At 37.5% G+C, this 22,134-nt stretch overlaps 2 protein-coding genes across 2 annotated transcripts; one reads left to right on the forward strand and one right to left on the reverse strand.

The window, feature by feature from the left end:
- Window positions 1-1,418: 1,418 nt before the first annotated feature.
- Window positions 1,419-15,443, forward strand: LOC107670238 (E3 UFM1-protein ligase 1-like). The gene is made up of 20 exons (XM_016462774.1): window positions 1,419-1,665; window positions 4,339-4,484; window positions 4,586-4,614; window positions 5,401-5,498; window positions 5,638-5,752; window positions 8,375-8,505; window positions 9,095-9,153; window positions 9,244-9,390; window positions 9,760-9,935; window positions 10,027-10,203; window positions 10,983-11,106; window positions 11,592-11,714; window positions 12,017-12,145; window positions 12,422-12,523; window positions 12,681-12,808; window positions 13,426-13,506; window positions 13,803-13,888; window positions 14,301-14,467; window positions 14,982-14,995; window positions 15,129-15,443. The coding sequence occupies exons 1-20, from the start codon at window positions 1,589-1,591 to the stop codon at window positions 15,345-15,347; spliced, it is 2,328 nt and encodes a 775-aa protein (XP_016318260.1). The 5' UTR covers window positions 1,419-1,588; the 3' UTR covers window positions 15,348-15,443.
- Window positions 15,444-19,044: 3,601 nt separating this feature from the next.
- On the reverse strand, window positions 19,045-21,176 carry gpr63 (G protein-coupled receptor 63). The gene has a single exon (XM_016462783.1). The coding sequence runs from the start codon at window positions 21,033-21,035 to the stop codon at window positions 19,800-19,802; it is 1,236 nt and encodes a 411-aa protein (XP_016318269.1). The 5' UTR covers window positions 21,036-21,176; the 3' UTR covers window positions 19,045-19,799.
- Window positions 21,177-22,134: the final 958 nt, after the last annotated feature.

Here is a 22,134-nt window from a genome sequence, read left to right on the forward strand (position 1 = left end):
TTTTTAGAAGGAAATTGGAAGGTGTTTTTTTTTTTTTTCACCAGGAGATGTTTAATTTTTTTTGTACTTTACTAAGCTTAAAAAAATATATATATATAACAGAAACTGTAACATTTTATTTATTTTGCCAGGTCATATTTTTGTTTGACTTGCAGTAATATCTGCTCAGATGAGAACACGTTTAAAAACATCACAGTCTTAATCCACAGGCACCCTTTCTTTCTTTCTTTCTTTCTTTCTTTCTTTCTTTCTTTCTTTCTAAGTAGGAACACTGATGACATTTGTTTAGTTATGATCATAAATACAAAGCTGTGTCTTACACAAAAAAAGTTTATTATTATTATTTTACACACTTAAAAAACAGATAAAAGCACACATTTTAACAGTCCTTTATGTTTGATTACATTCATTGTCCTTATATTAATTATGTTAACAAATATTCTCTATTCTGAAGCCATTCTTTCGATAATGTTGAAAACAAGTGTTATGCAATGCAAAGTAAAAGGAGATTATTCTTTTATATTATCGAGTAAAAACCACATTGTTTCCCTTTTGGTATCATTTGTGTCACCAGATATGTTTTTGGGTTAGGGTTAGGGTTAGGGTTAGGTTTAATGTTAAACTGATGATTAAAATTGCTAATTATTTTGAGACAGATTATTGTTGACTGAACAGGACAAATTCTGTCTTTGGTGAGATTCTGTCTTTAGTGGGATTGTTGTTTTCATTCATGCATAACATTATAAACATCCAAAACATGTAGAAATTATTTTAATTACGATAGTGCTTTAAGCTAGCAATGTGAAATAATGAATTGAACAGAAATAAATGTCCAGAAGTGTTCAGAAGGGATTTGGTGACACCTAGGGATCCACAGCGGTACTGCAGGGGTTTTGCTAAATATTGTGTGACGCCAAACTAATTTTCTTGAACATTTAAACCATTTGTAAAATATAGAAGTAGGCCTATATGACACAGTAATGAATTATTCAGTAACAATTACTTAAATGCTCTTGCAGTTGTAGAATTATAACAAAGTGAAATACATGCCTTTGTCCTGAAAAAAGCTGAAGAACTCAGTGCTCGGCATTGAATAAAAATGGTGACAGGAGTCTCCTGGTTTGCAAGCATGTATTTATTTATAATTTTGCATATGGACACTGGTAAATTGCTTTTTAATTAGGTAGAACATTTCAAGTAGTAGCAGCCTCATATACCGTACCTGTCAACATAATAAATAATATTATTTACAATTGTATGCACGATTGTTATATTTACAATAATTAGGCTATAATTATTTATACAGTCTATATTATTTAAGAAGTCAATTAACAAAAATATATATTTTTTTAAATAAGTAAAAGCGACCTTTTTTATTTGTCATGTATATTTTAACCGTGCATGCGTACTGACGCAGAGTGACGCGGTGTTTGTCCCTCGTGCGTTTCCGTCTGACGTTTACAGGAGACTGACGTGTCTTTTCTCTCAGAAATTTCAGCGTGAGATTATTTAGAACTGATTTGAAAATCAATAATTAATTAAACGCTTTAGTGCGACGAGAACACTAGTTCTGTAATTAAGTGAAGTCATGGCGGCAGACTGGGAGGAAATCAGGCGTCTAGCTGCGGACTTTCAGAGAGCTCAGTTTGCAGATACTGTCCAAAGGTAAAAACCATGTTGTTGTTGTTATTGCTGTTGAGCTTCATCCCGCCCCCTGCTTTCTTATGTCTTGAAGCAGTATATCCTGAACAAGAACTTGCGAAATGACAAAGAGTCTTGATCCACAAAGTATTGGAAAGCTGATGGCTCAGTTTCATGCGACATTAACGGTCGCGCGATAAAACGTCGTCGTCGTCATCGGTATTTACTAACATCATTTACTGTATAACGCGTCAGAACTGATCATCTCTATCCTTTACCTGCTCTTTTGTTGTAACTTCAGGTGTTTGGGCCGTGTCATGATGCACAATGATGCTCTTTGGACTGTATTACGGTGTCAAGCACGTTGTAGCCTATACAGTACAGTCAGTGTTGGGGAAAGTTACTTTTAAAAGTAATGCATTACAATATTGCGTTACTCCATTAAAAAAGTAACTAATTTCGGTACTTAGTTACTTTTTTATGGAAAGTAATGTTACGTTACTTTTGCGTTACTTCTTAAATCTGGACAGGGCTTGCTTGTTTGTTTTGAAAATAAAAAAGTTCTATTTTTGGCAAATATAAAAGCCTTTCCACACCAAAAGTGAAATGAATAAGCCTCAGGCTGAAGGGAAAGTACATTTACGTCCGTACAGTAGAATGCAGAAGAAGAAATTTCAACACACTTCGTCATATTCTGAGTTGCATTATTTAATTCATTTTGAGGAATACTCTATCTGTGAGTGATATGAATTAATGCATATTCATATTTATAGGGATGCACGATATATCGGCTACCATATCGGTATCGGCAGATAAATGCTAATTTTTTCTGTATCGGTATCGGCCCGATAAGAAAATTTGGCCGATATCTTAAAGCCGATAAATAATGCATTATTTCCTTCAGAGACACTTCAGATGAATAAAGAATTATCGGTTATCGGTATCGGCCAAAATTTTCATATCGGTGCATCCCTACATATTTATTTTAGAACTACAGTAACATCTTCTGATTTCTGTCAACATGGTGACACCAGAGCTGTCAATCAATAAATTGGAAAAAAAAAAGTAACTTGCGTTACTTGTTTGAAAAAGTAACTCAGATATATTCTTGTAAATTAAAAAGTAATGCGTTACTTTACTAGTTACTTGAAAAAAGTAATCTGATTACGTAACTCGCGTTACTTGTAATGCGTTACCCCCAAAACTGAGTACAGTACAGTACGGAAATCATGTAGTACCATATGGTATTACGAGTAAAAATATGCAATTTTGTGCAGATGTTGTTGTTTTTATGGCCAAAAAGTAAGATGAAATTCTGATAGTTTATAAGATAAATCAGTGAGATTCTTGTAAAAGTATAGCAGACTATTATAATCAGTGTTGTGGGTAACGCATTACAAGTAACGCAAGTTACGTAATCAGATTACTTTTTTCAAGTAACTAGTAAAGGTTACTTTTTCAAATAAGTAACGCTAGTTACTTTGTTTCCCTTGACTGACAGCTCTCATGTTGCCATGTTGAGAAAAATGTGGAGTAAGTACAGAGGCGTTGTGTGCGCTGTGATTTTACTGTAGTTCTAGATTAAATATGAACATTATTTACTCTTCTCACTGCACAAAAACAGATTCAGTATTCCTCAAAATGAATAAAAACAGTCAAATGCAAACTCAGAATATTATATAAACCTGCAATAATTAAATGTTAAATAATATTAAATAAATATTAATATTAAATAAGACCTTCGATGATCTAATTCAACCATACTAATAAGCAAAAATGACACACTTGTTATTCCTGAATAATGTTGAACTTTCTCCTCCTGCGTCATATTCTTCATGCAATTTGTTTGAGCTGCGCCCTCTACTGTACAGACGTGAATTTGCATTTTCTTCAGCCATTCATTTCACTTCTGTTGTGAAAAGGGCTTTTACATTTGTAAAAGAAGAACTTTTTATATTAAAAACAAACAAGCAAGCCCTGCCCAGATTTAAAAAGGAACGAAAAAGTAACGTAACGCATTACTTTCCATAAAAAGTAACTAAGTAATGTAATTAGTTACTTTTTTAGGGAGTAACGCAATATTGTAATGCATTACTTTTAAAAGTAACTTTCCCCAACACTGATTATAATGCATATTAACATCAGTTGTCACTCTTTATCGCCTATAATATGACTTTAGAGAAATACTATATTTAAATAATATCTTAATAATGCAATACAATGATGATTGACAGATGCACAAATAAACATTCCTCAAAAAGCTTGTTGTATGATGCATTCTATCATGATTTTTCTTTAAAAAATGTTAAAAAAAACTCATTTGCTTCAGTCCAGTAAATGTTAATTTTTCAAGTATTTGTAACCATATAAAAGTTACTCTTATGCTTGCATTACAAAACCATAAAGATTTTACAGCAAAAAAAAAAAACCTTTGTGAAGGTGGACATTTTTAGAAAGATACTAAATAATATCAATCAGGGACGTGTAGAAGATGCAAAGTTTTGATCATGTTTTGAGGTCTTACAAATTCAAATATCAAATATGATAGAGTAGGCGTAATAGGGTTGATGAAATGGTTAATACAAGGGAAGACATTACCTATTGCTTTGAGTGAATCCAGAAATAGCACTATTGATTTGTGAACGTAGCTGCCTGTCATGTATGATTTGACCTCAGAATTTGTTTTGTTAACTACAGGTTGTCTGAGAGGAATTGCATCGAGATCGTGGCCAAGCTGGTGGAGGATAAGAAGTTAGATGTGGTTCACACTCTGGATGGGAAAGAGTACGTGACTCCTGCACAGATCGGCCGAGAAGTGCGCGATGAGCTGTATATGCACAGAGGCTAGTAGAATACTTGAATTATTTGACTTTAATAAGTGTACTGTATGTATGAGTCTACTAAACGACTGTTCGAATCTAATGTTTTGCTTTATTATTTTAAGGGAGGATTAATGTTGTGGATCTTCAAAAGGTTGGTTTGATATATAACATAACACAAACATTTTATAGTTTTTCTATGCATCTTATGAAGGAGGGCAGATTTTATATGTGAATACATTTTTTTAAAGGAAGAGTTCACCTCAAAATAAAAAAATTTTTTTTGGTACTCCATCCAAGATGTAGATGAATCTGTTTCTTCGTCGGATCAGATTTGGAGAAATTTAGCATCACATTACTTGCTCAGCAATGGATGCTCTGCAGTGAATGGGTGCCATCAGAATGAGAGTCCAAACAGCTGATAAAAACATCACAATAATCCACACGACTCCTTATACGGCTTCCTTCAGCACTCGCACATCAAAATCCATGAACATATTGTTTAGTACAGTTTTTGCTTGTAATCAGTGCTTGATTGGTGCATATTTCTCTCCTGATTCAGGCAAACTTTTTCACTGAAAATAATCAATATTTTGGATCGAGGACTGGCATTTTAGCCTGAGGCAACGGTTTGAAGTTAAAAACGGCTTAGGGATGAGTTGAATTAATTCAAACACACAACTTCTGGCTTCACAAGATGTTAACTGATGGACTGGAGTGGTGTGGATTACTTGTGGATTGTGACGTCTTTATCAGCTGTTTGGACTCTCATTCTGACGGCACCCATTCACTTCAGAGGATCCATTGGTGAACATGTGATGAATGCAAAATTTCTTAAATCTGTTCAGATGAAGGAACATCATCATCATGTCCTGAGGATGAACAAATTTTCATTTTTGGGTGAACTAGTCCTTAAATGATTCTTTAATGTTTCTCACAGATCATCAGTGTCGATTTGGTGCATGTGGAGAGCAGAGCAAGTGAAATCGCCAAATCAGACAAAGGCACACAGCTCATTCTGGGTCAACTGATTGACGAGTGAGTGAAAAACTAATACAGCGTTACTTGTAGAAGAGAGGGAAAACTATTGAAAATGCTCTTCAGTTCTGTCAATATGTTAGTAAACTTTGTAGGTGGCTTATGTGTCATGCCGTTATAAATTTCTTCTCCTGTAAAGAACATACTTAGATCGGCTTGCTGAGGAGGTGAATGATAAACTCCAGGAGGCTGGGCAGGTGAACATCGCAGAGCTTTGCAAAACGTATGATCTACCAGGAGATTTTCTTACTGAGGTTAGTCCAGTCTGCGTGAAGTATTGGGATTCTTCTTGTTAGAATGCATCTTTATGAGAAACAATCTTTCAGCAGTTTGTGGAAACCTGCTTGCATTGCAGTTACAGTAATTGTCAAACTGTGGTGTGTCTGTCTGCATATACAGTTGTTCTCATAAGTTTACATACCCCTTGCAGAATGTGCAAGAGGGATCATGAAAATTGCATGTTATTTTTTTATTTAGTACTGTCCTGAATAAGCTATTTCACATAACATATGTTTACATATACCCCACAAGACAAAATAATAACTGAATTTATAAAAATGACCCCATTCAAAAGTTTACATGAATCTTAATACTACAGTGCCTTGTGAAAGTATTCATACCCCTTCATTTATTTCACATTTTGTTATGTTGCAGCCCTGTGTTAAACTGCTTGTTATTCATTTTTTTCCACATCAATCTACACTCCATACACCATAACGACAAAGCAAAAACAGAACTGTCACAACTTTGTACATTTATTAGAAAAAAAAAAAAACTGAAATAAGTACATTGCATAAGTATTCAAACCCTTAACTCAGTACTTCGCTGAAGCACCTTTACAGCCTTTTGTCCTTTTGGGTATGATGTGTCAAGATTTGCACATCATCATTTGGCAATTATCTGCCATTCTTCTCCTCACCTCTTCACCTCTCAAGCTCTGTCAGGTCGGATGGGGGCAGACACACATTTTCAGGTTTCTCCAGAAATATTTGATTGGGTTTAAGGCCAGGCTGTGGCTGGGCCACTCAAGGACATTCACAGAGTTGTCTATAAGCCACTCTTGCTGTGTGCTTAGGGTCATTGTCCTGTTGGAAGGTGAACCTTCTGCCCAGTCTGAGGTTCTGAACGCTCTGGACTGGGTTTTCTTTAAGGCTATCTCAATATTTTGGTGCATTGAGCTTTTCTTCTACTCTGATGAGTCCCTCAGTCCCTGCTGCTGAAAAACAGCCCCACAGCATGAGGCTGCTACCAGCACACTTTACTTTTGGGATGGTACTCTGCAGGTGATGAGCAGAGCTGGTTTCCTTGAAACATGATGCTTGGAATTGAGGTTCATCAGACCAGAAAATTTAATTTCTCACAGTCTGAGGGTCCTTTAGGTGCTGTTTTGCAAATTCCAAGTGTGTTTTCATGCATCTTCACTGAGGAGAGGATTGAGTTTGGCCACACCGCTATAAGAGCTACAGATCGGTGGAGTGTTGCAGTGATGTTTGTCCTTCTGTAGGTTTCTGCTATCTCCACATGTGATCATGGAGCTCAAATAGAGTGACCATCAGGTTCTTGGTCACAACTCTAACCAAAGCCCTTCTCCATCAATTGCTCAGTTTGGCCAGGAGGCCAGCTCTAGGAAGAGTCCTGGTTGTTCCAAATGTCTAAATGAAGGTTACGTGATTCTGTGAACCTTCAATGCAGCAGAATTTTTTCTGAACACTTCCCCAGATGTGTGGTTTGATGCAAACCTGTTTCTGAGCTCTACAGGCAGTTATTTTGACCTCAGGGCTTGGTTTTTGCTCTGATATGCATTTTCAGCTGTTAGACCTTTTATTAAGTCATGTGTGCCTTTCCAAATCATACACATTCAATTGAATTTGCCACAGATTAAATTCACTTGAAGTGTAGTAACATCTACAAGCAATATGAATGCTCCTGATCTAAATTTCAACTGTCCCAGATAAGGGTTTGAATACTTATGCAATGGAATCAAGTAAGTTTTTTTATTTTTAATACATTTGCAAAGATGTTAAAAGCCTGTTTTTAGCTTTGCCATTATAGTGTATGGAGTGTAGAATGATGTGGGGGAAAAAAGTAATTTAAAGCAATTTTAACATAAGGCAGCAACATAAAATGTGAAAAAAAAAGTGAAGGGGTATGAATACTTTCGCAAGGCACTGTATGTGTCATTTCCTGGGTGATCCACGACTGTTTTTATATTTTGTGATATTTGTTCATGAGTCCCTTGTTGGTCCTGAGCAGTTCAACTGCCTGCTGTTCTTCAGAAAAATCCCCCAGCTCCTGCACATTCTTTAGTTTTCCAGCATCTTCTGCATATTTGCACCCTTTTCCAACAGTGACTGTATGATTTTGAAATCCATCTTTTAACACTTAGGACAACTGAGGGACTCATACACAACTATTACAAAAGGACACATAGTATTAAGATTAAAGGGTATGTAAACTTTTGAATGGTGAGTATATGTAAACATATATGTGAAATAGCTTATTAAGGACAGTACTAAATAAAAAAATATGTAAACTTATGGGTATGTAAACTTATGAGCACAACTGTAAATCACATTAAATAATAATAATGACCCTTCTTTTCCACAGCATGATTTAAAAATGTTCCAAAGAGCATCTTGTGGGCTTCAGCTTTGAGCAAGAAAACCTGACCTTTTGTACAAAGTAGCTAATGTAGTCACTTTGGATAATTGATTTACTCATTATTTTTATACCATAACATTTATTTGTTTTACATTAAAAAAAAAAAATACTAGAACATTATATGAGCAACACACATACTTCTTTTCCAGTTGTAACGAAATGGGCTTTTGACTGCCTTCTCGGACAGTTTAACGGAAAGTTTAACACTCTGCTAGGAGCTGAACTCGAGGCTGGGCAGAGCGATCCACGGTCAGATTGATCAGTACAACAGGGGAGTGATCTTCACACAAGCGTTCCTCTCCAGACACAAAGCTTGCATATGCGGTCTGTTCAGTGCCATCACAAGGTAAGTAACTCCACCCCCTGTCTGTATCATGGGATAGATAATGGAAAATATATAAGAATAATTTACTATTACTAAGTTATCAAAATAATGTGCTGTTATCAGCCTGTTGATTAAAGTGTTAGTTTAACCAAAAATGAAAATTACTCATTCCAAACCCATAAGACTTTTGTTCATCTTTGAAACACAAATGTATTTTGAATGAAGCCTGAGAGATTTCTGTCCAATCATCCAAAATGTTCAAAAAGTTCATAAAGTGATCATAAAGTAATCGATATGATTAACAGATTTAATTTAAGCTTTTATTCACATATACCACTGACCAACACTCAATCATAGTACACATGAAATATGTTAACAGAGCTCAAACATCTCATGGGTTTTGAAATGAGGGTCAATTTTAGGTTAACTAACCGTGTAACCAATGCACAATGCACATTAGATTTATTTTTATAAATCTCCTAAGAATCTCTGATTTCTCGTATTTGTCAATGGAATATTTGTATGTCTTACCTTTTCCTTATAGTCTCTTTTGTCTTTAAAGATGAATTTCTCTGTAGTTTTTTAACAGTTTTGAGATTTCCATCCCTAGGCCTACACAGATCAACAACTTGCTAAATCTCTATGGTTTTCAGGAGAATCTGATGTACTGTGAGTATTGCAGTTTGCCTTTTTACACAGCCGTTTCTTCTTTGAGCATTCTGCATACAGACGGCTTGTTTGTTCTGTCTTGTCTATCAGCGGTGCTTGAAGAACTGGTTAACAGTGGCCGCTTGAAGGGCTCCGTGGTTGGAGGCAGGCAGGATAAAGCCATCTACATTCCTGACATCTACTCCAAAGCCCAGAGCTCTTGGGTTGAGTCCTTTCTCAAACAGAATGGATATTTAGGTGTGTTTATTTTAAATGATAGTATATATAGCTTATGCATTTAAAATGTTCAGTCTCCCTTCTCTGGAAATTAGGGGCCCAGAAAAACTGATGACTCCCAATGTATTGCAGTCGCAGCACTGGATTTACATTTAGTCATTTAGGAAGCAAATAGGGGTAGTGCTGTAAAGGTTTTAGAAGCCAAACTGTGAATCTTAAAGGCATTTCATTTGAAGTTTGCTGCTTTTTGTTTTTATTTAAATGAGAGATGAGTCAAAATATATTTTTTGTGGCAACTGACACTACGCTAGTTCTGGAGTTGAATTCATATTAATCCAAGAACAGTCCTGTAAAGCCCTTCTCAGACCAGTTGTGTCTTTTTTCCTGCAGAGTTTGAGGCGCTGACCCGTTTGGGGATACCTGATCCAGTCAGCTACATAAAGAAGCGGTTTAAGTCTAGCAAACTGCTTTTTCTCAAATCTGCATGTGTTGGCAGAGCCATCATAGATCAGTTGGAGGCCTCAGTGGAGGAGACTATCAACTCTGCAACTTGGGTCGACCTACAGGTACAGTCATGCAACATTTATTCGTATTTTTATTATTATTTTTTTAAATGGAAAAATACCTCCATAAGTGTTATGTTCATTTCTTGTTTAGCCAATGATCCCAAGCAGTCTGTCGGAGGAGGATGTAGGAATTCTGTTGAATGAAGTGTTGAGGGGCATGCATGTGCAGTCCAGTGCAAGGCTTCTCTCCACTTGTGTGGTCAGCGAGAAGTTCATCACGGGATGCATCGCTTTGTTTGATGATATTATGCAACAGAAAGCAAAGAAGGTATGCAAGCTTTTTCTGTACACTACACACCTGGAGTACCTGCACACATCATATTAAAATGACAAAATTGCCTGTTTTCACATTTTAATGTTCAAGTCCAAAATCATTTGTTTATGAAAAATCAAGTGCGCTAGCCAAAAAAGTTCAAGTTTGCTGGTTTTGCAGAATCTTCCATAAATGTCTATGTGGCAAGTGCTTGAATTAACATTAATATTAACATCAGTCTCATGAGCTCCAAGCAGGGTTATTATCATTAACTGTCTTTTTTTTTTTTTACCTTTATTTATATAGCGCTATTAACAATACAGATTGTGTCAAAGCAACTTTACAGTATTAAATAGGAAAACTTTAACTAAAACATATAAAACATATTTGTTATTTGAAATAATAAAAAAAAAAAAAAAAATTAAATGAAAATTAGAATTGTTGCCTTGGCAACAAACTTGAAAAAGTTGGAAGCATTAAAATACGATATAAAAATAAATAAAAACTATATCTAAATTTCTTTAAGAATTAAATCAAACCGATTAGTAATAATAAAATGACAAAAGCACTGAACAGAATTACTAAACATTAAACTAAAATAAAAACTAGAAATGAAAATATATAAATGAAATCAAAAATATTAATGGATGAACAAATAACAAGACATCAGCACATTTTTGGTGAACACACTGGCTTGAAAGCGTTATTTCCAGCAAGAAATAGCCTAATTCTAGACTAAAACATTTGAAGGGGATTGTCACTGGATGTGTTTAACTTCTCTGCTTTAACAATAGGAAGTGAAGAATAACCCAGTGTTTCTGATAACGGAGGATGATGTCAAACAAGCGTCTGTTTTGTTGGAGTCTTCAGCCTCTTCAAAGAAAGACAAACGAGACGAACGCCGGAAGAAGGCCTCAGGTAAAGAGAGTTAATTTTAGATAATCGCTTCAGATAATCAGATTAATTCATTTTTAAGGCCTCTGTGAAATCAGAATTGGAGGTTTTTTGTGGCTTTTCATCCATGCCTGCTTTTAGCGTTGTAACCATCTGTATGCTAGTGTATTAAATTGACGAAATGCAGGGCAAATAAACGCAAAATTTCAAATTTACAGTCTCTCTCCTCCAGGAAGAAAACATTACACTCGGGGTTATGCAAATGTTTTTCTCTCTGCAATACCATCTAACACTAAGCTTAGCAATAGAGAGAAGCCATTCACAGTTAATGGCTGTGATGAAAGCTAAAAGCTAGTACGGAGGAAAAGGTATGGCTTGATGAGCTCAATTATTATACATCACTCAGATAGTTTTTTTCTTTCTATAATTTTCATAACTTGCAGTAGTTTTTAATTCTTGTAGTAGAACATGCTGTTGATTGCCTGCTGTTGGATTTTTATGTTCCTCAGAGGGCAGCGGAAGCGTGAAAGGAAGTGGAGGCGGAAATGCTCGAGAGATCCGAATTCGCAAAACAAAAAAGAAGGGCAGGAGGGAGGAAGACAGTGATGAGGAGACGACACACACCTCTCAAGGTATAAACTTCGCATTTATTAGTTACTGTTCATTTTTAAAACAGCATATAAACATGCTGATTTATCCTGTTGATGTTTATTTATATTTGTATTATTTAACTTGTTGAAATTGTTTTTGTGTATATAGAAATTTGCAAGCTTTACTAACCTTGCTTTGTGTTGAAGTATTGTTTATTTTTAATTCATGTTAGCTATTTCTCAACTAATGTTAACGAGTTTTACCTCTGTAAAACCTGTCTGGTGAAATGTATAATGGTAGTAGGAAACAGCTGTTTTAATTAGTGACCTTGCATGTGTTACAGGCCGAAATAAGCAAGGAGACATGCCCTTCCTCTCAGTGGAGGAGATCATGGGGGTGCTGGGGGAGAAAGTGTGTGACAGCTCTGAGGAGATGCTGCAGGAACTAGCAGAGCAGATACAAAGGTTCAAACCATGATATTCAAGCATATGGAGGCCAAAAAAACAGGCATCAAATGTTTTTGATAAAGCTAAAATTTGGAATTGGAATAGTTTGGAATGGATTGGAATTGTTTGAAAGACCATCTCTCCATTAAAAAAAAAAATGCTGCATTAATGATATCTTGTTAGTGTTGGTCTGAGCAGATTAAGCATTAACAGCTGTTCATTCAGATTAAAATATTTATCTCACCAATTTATTTTCATACAGAACATTCATTTTGGTGTGAACAGATCTTGAGTTTGTTGAGTTTTTTTTTTTTTTTTTCCAAACATGAAGGATCTTCAGGAGGAGATCACCAACTTGTACAACAACATCCGCCTCTTTGAGAAAGGAACCAAACTCTTCTCAGGTTTGTTTGTGTCCATCTCAGTCGTTCTATAGAAAAAAAACTTTGCATACATTTTTATAGTGGTTCAGTCATCAAGCGTACACAAAAACAGAAGTGACGGCATTGTGCTTGTCTGTCCTCCGCTAACTTTTGTGCTTTTTTTTTCTGTACACACCAGATGAGACGCAGGCTACCATTGCCAAGCATGTTTTGAAGACCGTATGCACGGATGCGACCAATGTGCTGCTGAGCTTTGTGGCAGCTGAGCATATGACCTCGGACAGCTCGACTGCCATCACCAGTGAGGTACAACCTACTGCTATTCCATATACAGCATTCATAGCACAGTTAACTTCCCACCCCTGTGCTGCTCCTGGCTGGTACAGTCCACCAGAATTCGATTGGATTGTGAGAATTTGACTGACTTCAACTTTTTCTCCTTAGATGTTGGTGGAAATTAGATCAGAAGCAGTGCCAGTGTATAAACATACCAAATTGTAATAGACTGAATTAAGATGCAATTTGCGAATTAACCAATGAAGAAGCCATGCATAAAAACTAAAAATAATTAAATTAAATGAATGGACCATTCTGCTTCCACTTTGTTATTAGTAAATTTGGTTGAACTGAACCCCAGACACACAATAATAATGGGTAAAAATCTATAGCTTTGTGTTTGCTGAGGAAGAGGTTTGGATCAGATCTGAGCAGGACAACAGTCTGTCAGTTCTGCAGCGTGAGAAGAAGCTCATCAACACTGTGGCTGTTAAAACAGACCTCCTGAGAGACGAGGCCAGAGACATCAACTCTCTCCGATTCTCCAGTAGAAGCAGCTTACAGTTAAATTGGCTGAAAAAACCCCACACATCTATGCCTCTCTCTCTTTTACGTAAGTGTTGTGTCTGTTTGTTACTGTGTTGCAGATCAGGCTGAAGATTCTGGCGAAGCTCTCAGATGAAGTTAAATCTCCTCTGATGAAGCTACACAACAGTCTCAGTGGAAAGGTGTGTTTGATGACGCAACATGGAATCTGTGCTCACAGAACTGCTCAAATTTCAGTTCAAACGCCTGACTTTTACACAGTTCTACACATCTCCTGTTTTTATCAATATTTAAGTCATTTGATAATTCTTTCAGTTATGAAGTGTCATCATGTTTAAAGCCATTCTAGAGAATTACACAGATTTTCCCAAAATTAATGGAGAAAACGTGAAAAATACTACATATTCCATGACATTTTACTGTCAGTTGTCATGGGTTGGAAGAGCAAAGTAGCAGATCTTGTTTTTATCACTTGCAGGCCATTGAAGACTTTTTGTCATGTTTGGAGATGAGTGCAGAAGAGTGTGGGCTTCTTCTGAAGAAAGGCGACAAGAAAAGAGAAAGGTATAACCACTTCATTCCCCAGCACTGCACTGGTATTGATCACTGAAGTGTCTCTTCTTTAGTAATCAAATTGTCTGTTTTTATTCTTCTTCAGTCATAGGCATTGCTTTAAGGAAGCCTAAAGTTAACATGTTAGCTCAAGTCGACCCATGTAATTTTTTTTTTTTAATCAGCACAAGTATTTGCACATATATGTACAAAGCATCCATGTCAAGTCACCTTATAGTGCTTTTATAGCAGCTGTAATAGTGTATTATTAAACGGAAAGTAACAGAATCAATGATGCAGACTTCAACAATGAGGCAAATCATGTGATCATATAATTCATTTGATTCAAATTTTTCATTTATAACTATAGCTATTTAGAAGCAAATGCAGAGTTTACATATGGTTGGTGTGTGTGTGTTTGCAGGCAGGCTCTCTTTGTGCACCGCCAGGCTCTGTCGGAGCAGTTGAAGGATACAGAAGACCCTGCGCTTGTGCTGCATCTGACCAGTGTCTTGCTCTTCCAGAACGTCACACACTGTATGCTGCATGCACCTGGACGCTGTGTGCCGCATATCATCGGCTTCCTGCAAAGTTTGTATAATAGTTATTTGTATATTTCAGAGTCATTGCACACACTCCACGGGAAAAACAGGGGACAAACTGATAAATATAAATACTAAAATGCCATATGTGACCCTGGACCACAAAACCAGTAATAAGGGTCAGTTTTTTGAAATTGAGATTTATACATGAATAAATAAGCTTGCCATTGATGTATGGTTTGTTAGGATAGGACAATATTTGGCCGAGATACAACTATTTGAAAATCTGGAATCTGAGGGTGCAAAAAAATTGAAATATAAAAAAATTGCCTTTAAAGTTGTCCAAATGAAGTTCTTAGCAATGCATATTACTAATCAAAAATTAAGTTGAGCTATATTTATGGCAGGAAATTTACAAAATATCTTCATGGAACATGATCTTTACTTAATATCCTAATGATTTTTGGCATAAAAGAAAAATCGATAATTTTGACCCATACCATGTATTGATGGCCGTTTCTACAAAAATACTTGTGCTACTTATGACTGGTTTTGTGCTCCAGGGTCACATATGCTTGTGCATAGGTAGTATAGCAAAATGCAATGTATAATTAAACAAAACCCTTAAAATTCTGTATCATATGGCACCATGACAAATCTACAAAAACACATGAGCTATGCATTTGTCTGTGTGTGTGTGTGTGTTTTAGGAGCAGCACAAGCTGTTGTCTCAGTACCAGAGTCTGGTGGTCAAGCAGCTGGTAGTGCAGGGTCATGCCCTGGAGAAGAAGAGCAATCTGGGAGAGGGAGCCCAAGATGGTCCTGTTGTTTCTGATGATATGGAGGGCCTTCAGAAAGAGCTTCACACTCTCACCAGAGACATTAAAGACATCATCCTTTCTCAGAGAAAACCATCTGTCACAGAATAACACACAGTTGTTCGCAACAACGCCGTTAATGTATTCTGCTACATCATGTATTAGAGCTCGAATTTTAAATCTGTGAAATAAACAGACTGAATTCAACCTTGCAGCACATTTCCTCTATGAGAAGCAGTAGAAAGTGACATTTTTTTGTGCTCCTGAGACATTGGTGTCTCATATTGTAATTAAATTAGTAAAATTACACAATGCCGTTCCATGTAACTAGTTACTCCCCAAAACTGCTAACTACTGGAACAACACTAGAAGGCTTGCCATGTGGAAATGCTCGTCTAACCATCACTATTTGGTCAAAGTCACGCAGATCTTTTCGCTTTTTTCACATTTTTCCTGCTTCCAACACATGAAACTCAAAAACTGACTGTTCACGTGCTGCTTAACAAGTGCCACTGTAACAATATAATCAATGCTATTCACTTCACCAGTCAGTGGTTTTAATGTTGTGTCATCATTAGATGAAACTAGAACATTAATTTACGTTTTAATTAAAAAAGATAACAATTGCACCAAACTGTGAAAACATTGCCTCCTTTTTTCCGACCACCCCATGCCTTTGATTTTTATGTTACCTTGACATCACACAAAGTTGGAAAGCCTGCCTAACAAATGTGCACCAGGTGGTGATCCGTGATCATATGTAGAATGTGTTTATCTCTAAAGATTAATTTACGTTTTAATTAAAAAAGATAACAATTGCACCAAACTGAAAACATTGCCTCCTTTTTTCCGACCACCACATGCCTCTGATTTTTATGTTACCTTGACATCACACAAAGTTGGAAAGCCTGCCTAACAAATGTGCACCAGGTGGTGATCCGTGATCATGTGTAGAATGTGTTTATCTCTAAAAGAGCCTTTTATCACTATGTCAAGTGCCTGCAATTAGAATCAGGTACAAATCAGTTGCTCATTAAAGAGACCACACCTTCAGTTCAGTTCAGTAAACTGGCCTGGTATATGGGCATAAGCATCGAAGTACATCTTACAGTCATGACAAGGACAAAAGAGCTGCCTGAGGCACATGAATCTGGAAAGGGATTTAAAGCCTCTTCCAGTTCTGCTGTATGTAAAATGCCTTTGGCCTGAGACATGCTGGGATAGACTCTGCGACCATACACTGGATAAAGGGGCACAGAAAATGAACTGAAAGATAGACAAATTAAATATCCACAGGAGCACTCATGATTTCAGATTCTATAAATATGACAAACAACAAGCCACATAATTATGATTTCACAGCCACCCACATTCCTGCAACCTGATTAAAATGTACTGTCGTCTAAATGGATATTTTCTCGCAAAAGGTATTAACACTGCACTACATGTAATGGGCATCAATTATACATTTCCACTGATTGTTCTGAAAGCACATCAAGAAGTTTAAAAATGAAATATATTTGACTGTATTGTTGAACTATAATTGTTTACTCGATAAGTGTTCTGATGTTGCTGCATGCATTTCATTTGTCCATCAGAAAGACTTTTGACATCCATGATTTCTGACTTTGAAGAGCAGGGGCGCCGCTATGGTTTTTGGGCCCCCTGGACAGCATATTCACTCGGGGCCCCTGTAAATCGTGGTCTGGGTAAATCACGTTCCGGGGGGATCCCTCTCGGTAGAAATCGCGTTTCCCCCTCGGGGGCCCCCCTCCATCGCCGGGCCCTTAGAATCGCCCCCCCCCCCCGCGCCCCTGTTGAGGAGAACTGGATCATTTAAATTTGGTACAACAGCTGAAAGAGTTTTTGCAAGAGACACGATTTTATAAAATTCGGTGTAATTTTTTAAAAAGTCTGTTTGAATATGTGGTGAATCAAGGTCAATGTAGTCAAGTCAAGTCACCATTATTTATATAGCACTTTTTACAATGCAGATTGTGTCAAAGCAGCTTTACAGTATTAAACATGAATCTGTGTGGTGGTCGTTTCGGTTTTAGTTGTTTTCTTTGAAAGCCCTATTGAAAAGTCTGTGCAGTAGCAGGGCATACAAGTATAGCTTCTGTGCATTAAAGCTGTGATTTTGTAAACGGTTAGCTCCAGGATGTGAAAATGTATTAAAGCAGCTTTGCAGGGTGCAGGGACTATAGTACATGGTTGTTCCAGATGGCTATAATTGTACAAGCACGCAATTGCTTTCCTTTACATTTTTGTAATTGTCCCTTTTTCTTTGCAGTGTTCAGGGACAGGTTTCTTGAGCACTTTTTCCTCCTTGTTGCCATGGGAACGGCAGGGAGATGATGAGTAAATTCTTTTTTTTGAGTCGAACAACAATAGAAGTTGAGAGTTAGTGTGAAAACTGAAATGCCTCTATAAGAAAAATCTAAACGACCATCTCCCAATGCACATATATACACTTCTAAAAATGTAAGAACACGCTCTAAAGCTATACATGCACAAACAACAAGTGCATATGATCTGATAAAGCATATTCATAAAATATACAGGAATGAAGTTACATTATCAATTTCATAATATAGACAGACATAAAGCATTTTAAAAGTCAGTGTCAACAACCATAAGTTACTTTTTTTGATAATTACATAAAGGTGTGTGAGGGGCATTTATTTTCATTTTTCAAATGGCTGCTCTATTCTTTTGTTTTGTGTGAAAGTGATAAATGTGGTTTCATAAAACTAAAATGAAGGCAAATAAATATACAATGAAATTTACAAATATAAGTGTTGTGTTTTGTTTAAAAGACATGGTGAACACCATTGCCACGTTCGACCACTATTCATAGTTGACTTTAAAATTCAAATACATTTCCTGAATTTGAAGTGAAACGACAAACATTCGAAAATTTGTAGTTTAAATTGAAACTTAGGAATATAAAATACAAGTAAAATGTAATGAAATTTAATAACTGCAAAAAGTCTCATTTTTAAAAATGACTTTTTAGCTTGAATTATCCATGGACATGACCATACACACAACTTTCAATTTAAACATTAGATGAAAACATTTATCTCTATAATTTCATTTTATAGACCATGCTGGAGGAGCATTTACTGTATATTCCAAGAATGCTCTATTTTAGCTTAAGCTCTTTAAAATGTTAACAAGATGGAAACCTTGATAAAGAAAACTTGATATCTGTTCTTGACCATTTGGTTAAACCAACAAAATAAAAAAAAAATGAAAAAAATTATATTTCTTTATATTAAAACTTTTATATTTCTACAATCATTAACTAAATCATTCAAGATAGGGTGTGATTTCAAAGCATCTAATTATTTTTGTGTGACATTACAAATCCGGCATCTCCAAAAAACAAAAACTCCCACCAGAGTGTACAAACTCTAAATAATACAAGCTGGTTGCCAAGTAATACATACTGTTGCTAAGTAATAGCGTTCCACACATTGGTTCTGATGAGCTTCTAAAGCCCACAGCATCCTCATTAGCGGTGGCTGGAGAAATAATGAACCCCACAAGGGACACTAGTAAAGGGAAAATTACCTTTCAGATTCAAAACGCTTCAGGGTTTACCTCCAGCCTGGCCAGCCTCAGAACAAATCATCATCTAAATGAAGGTGGCACACTACAAAGGCTCAGACGGACACTGTAAATCAACCCTTCGCTGCGGTCTCAACTGATGCTTGCCATTTGACATTGAGAGGGAAAAAAAATATCCTTCAGCTGGTTGACTGGTTGGTTGTTTTTAATGGCATGTCAGCAACAAGCAATTGGTTAGATGCTGTTCATATGATATATAAAACAACCTTGTGCTGTACACAAATATCGACGGGGTTCCCGATACACTTCTGAGACCTTTCCAATCAGTCGATTAAAAATGATTTGAATTCAAACTGAACGAAGATTACACGAGTCATAACTAGAAAAATGTATACGACCACACAAATTCCATGAGTTTTAATTTGATTCATTTCCATGATTTTATTCACTTGCAGTCATGGAAATCACAATTTTAAAATTCACATTAAAAATCATGTATCTCCACAAAGTCATCTACTTATCAGTTTGGAACATGCTGCTTACACCTTTGTAAAATGCCTTTCCTTTATTTCCACACTGAAAATAATTGAAAACTGAGCAATCCTCCCTAGCTGAGCAATCAACAATAAAATTAAATAGAAAATAGTTAAGTGTAAAACAGAATCACAAAGCCAGAAAAGAAACAAAAGAAACAAAAACAAATACAGCACACAAAATCATATTACATTCATGGCATAAAACAGAAGATTGCACATTTTCACCAAATATAGCAGCACCTGACTTGAACAAACTTCTATTACGATCTAAATCCTATAAAAAACATTGTGCAATTAAAGTAGTTTAATGTACAGGCTCTGTAAACCATCTCATCTGTACAATCTTTTACAGCTAAAACATCCTACGGTTCGAAGAAAGACCAAACATATATCACAGCTTGATAAGACTGTACCGTAAGAATTACAAAAGAAGCTTCAGAAACGTCCTCCACTACACCGCAGATCGATGCTCCCCGCACACATAAACAGCACTGGGGCGGATACGTCTCTTCGTGTGGCCAGGCAGCAGCGGCAAGAACTTGAAGTACTTGGGCATCAGGTCAAGGCAGGCGTCACGGAACTTCTTGATTCGCCAGTAGTAGATGAGAGGATTCAGGGCCGATTTGAGGTAGCAGATCCACAGCAGCCACGTGCTGATCTCGAAAAAGTTCTGCCGGTAGTAGAAGGCACGACTGAAGGTGGACAGCAGGCTGTAGGTGGCGAACGGAGCCCAGCATGCGGTGTAGACTGAGAACAGAATGAGGATCGTGGTGAAGGCACGTGTTTTGAAGCTCATGTCAACGTTCATCTGAAAGGGCCTCTGCAGACTCATCAGACCCAGCTTGCTGGCCTGGCTGAGGCACAGCGAGTCGGGGTGGGAGTGGATGCGCAGCGCGTTGTGCCGGAGCGTACTCAAGATGCCCATGAACGTGTACAGCATCACCAGGAATGGTACAAAGAAGAACACCAGCATAATGAGCATCACGTAAGCATGGTCGCCACGCTCAACCGAGTAGCCAAAAACACACTGCGGTGCTCTGGGGGGAATGTACAGGGCCGGATGGCCAATGGAAAGTGGGAAAGAAAAGCAGAAAGACAGAGACCACGAGACCGTGATCAACACTTTGGCACTGCATGGACTAAGTTTGTCCTGCTTTTGCACGATGATTAGGAAGCGGTCCACGCTGATGATCATCAAAATAGCCACTCCCTCCATCAGGAACATCCAGAAGAACATGGCCGAGATGCGGCAAAACGCCTCTCCGAAGATCCAGCGTGTGGTCACCATTGTGACTAGCGCAAAGGGCATGTTGAGGACCGCTAACATCATGTCGGCAAAGGCGAGACTGGCCAGCAAGATGTTAATAGCGGAACGCATAGCGGCTCTCTGGTAAACCATGAGGCAGACCACCATGTTTCCGAGGAAGGCCAGCAACAGCACGCAGATGATGACCAGGCCAAAGAACACCTGGAGGGGCAGGTTCAGGCCCTGAACAGGGTCCTGCCAAACGGTTGAAGGCGTTACGTATTCCGATAGCGCCCGGAGCTCTAGTGAGCTGTTGACTTTTGCCGAGGAATTCTCCATGGCTCTTGTACCCGCTGGCTGGGTCAGCACCTTGGGCGTGGGGTACAGGGTGGCACTAGGCTGCCCTGAAGCCACGGGTGGACTAGTGGAGGAATAAAGCATGCTTCTTTTTGCATTTACATGGTAAAGAGAGCAAGCTCAGCCTCTCGGACAGGCCACTAGCACACATCTCAGCATGGAGGCAGACCCTGTGGAAGCAGAAAAAAATTAGGAATTAGAAAATCAGTCATGCAAGAATGTCACAAACAATCAGGTTTAACAATCAGGCTGCAGGTTTAAAGCTTAATTTGAGGAAGCCATTCCCAGATAGCTTTGTTTTTGCCAGAAACTGCCAGCTCGCAGTGATGTCCGGCTGCTTTGTCTGGGTGAATTGCTGGCAGTGTGAACCCTGCTTGACAGTGAATATTGACAATGTGACAAAGTTGAACAAAACTGTGAGTTTTTTAGTGTTCTCTGGGCAGCAGTCTCCAGAGTTGGAGTCTGTACTTGACTTTAAGTGTGTTGTTAATTTACTGTCCACCTTAATCCCAAAATATACTTTGGTTTGTATCAGGCATACATACAGTGCAAGTGCTGTAAATTTCATTATCAGCATAGTATCCAGGGGCCTCATTTATCAACAGTGCATAGAAAAGGTTCTATATTTTGTCCTTGTACTTAAATGTAGGAATGTGTGTAAATATAAGTTGGCCCAGATTTTTCAAACCACGCATACACTGTACATTTAGCTCACATAGGCACCATCTGCATTTTGCACTAATTACTACATCCACAAGATGGCAACACTGTCCCGGTCCTTTATTGTACAGAAAACAGATGAGATGGTACAAAAACAAAGATTGCCAGATTGGGCGGATCTCTGCCCGATTGGGTGGTTTTGAATTTGATTTAGGGTAGGGTGACCATACGTGCCATTTTTCCCGGACGCGTCCTGGCCAGGATTTCTATATTGCCTAAAATATCTAGGTTTTGGCTTTGTTTGCGTGTGCAGACCGATCGGTGTATGACATCAAAATACCATACAGACGGTTCCTTATGCTTTTAAAATGCTCTCGAGATACAATGATGTCAAACACTGATCGATCAGAGCTGCTTTTAAGTCGAACACACATCCTATGTACGCGTAATTGCATCGCTTTGACCGTAGATCCCACCTTCTCACACACACCATGATTGGTCCATTATGTACAATGCCTGCATG

The sequence above is a fragment of the Sinocyclocheilus anshuiensis genome, unplaced genomic scaffold, assembly GCF_001515605.1.
Source record: "Sinocyclocheilus anshuiensis isolate Anshui unplaced genomic scaffold, SAMN03320099.WGS_v1.1 scaffold937, whole genome shotgun sequence".
In the NCBI taxonomy this organism is placed as follows: Eukaryota; Metazoa; Chordata; class Actinopteri; order Cypriniformes; family Cyprinidae; genus Sinocyclocheilus; species Sinocyclocheilus anshuiensis.

What these genes read in the sequence shown, in the direction of transcription:
- gpr63 (XM_016462783.1), bottom strand. Translation starts at nt 21,035, where the DNA reads ATGCTTTATTCCTCCACTAGTCCACCCGTGGCTTCAGGGCAGCCTAGT.
- LOC107670238 (XM_016462774.1), top strand. Translation starts at nt 1,589, where the DNA reads ATGGCGGCAGACTGGGAGGAAATCAGGCGTCTAGCTGCGGACTTTCAG. An exon ending in TCAGGAGAATCTGATGTACT is followed by an intron (nt 9,154 to 9,243) that starts GTGAGTATTGCA and finishes CTTGTCTATCAG; the next exon opens with CGGTGCTTGAAGAACTGGTT. An exon ending in ACAACAGTCTCAGTGGAAAG is followed by an intron (nt 13,507 to 13,802) that starts GTGTGTTTGATG and finishes TATCACTTGCAG; the next exon opens with GCCATTGAAGACTTTTTGTC.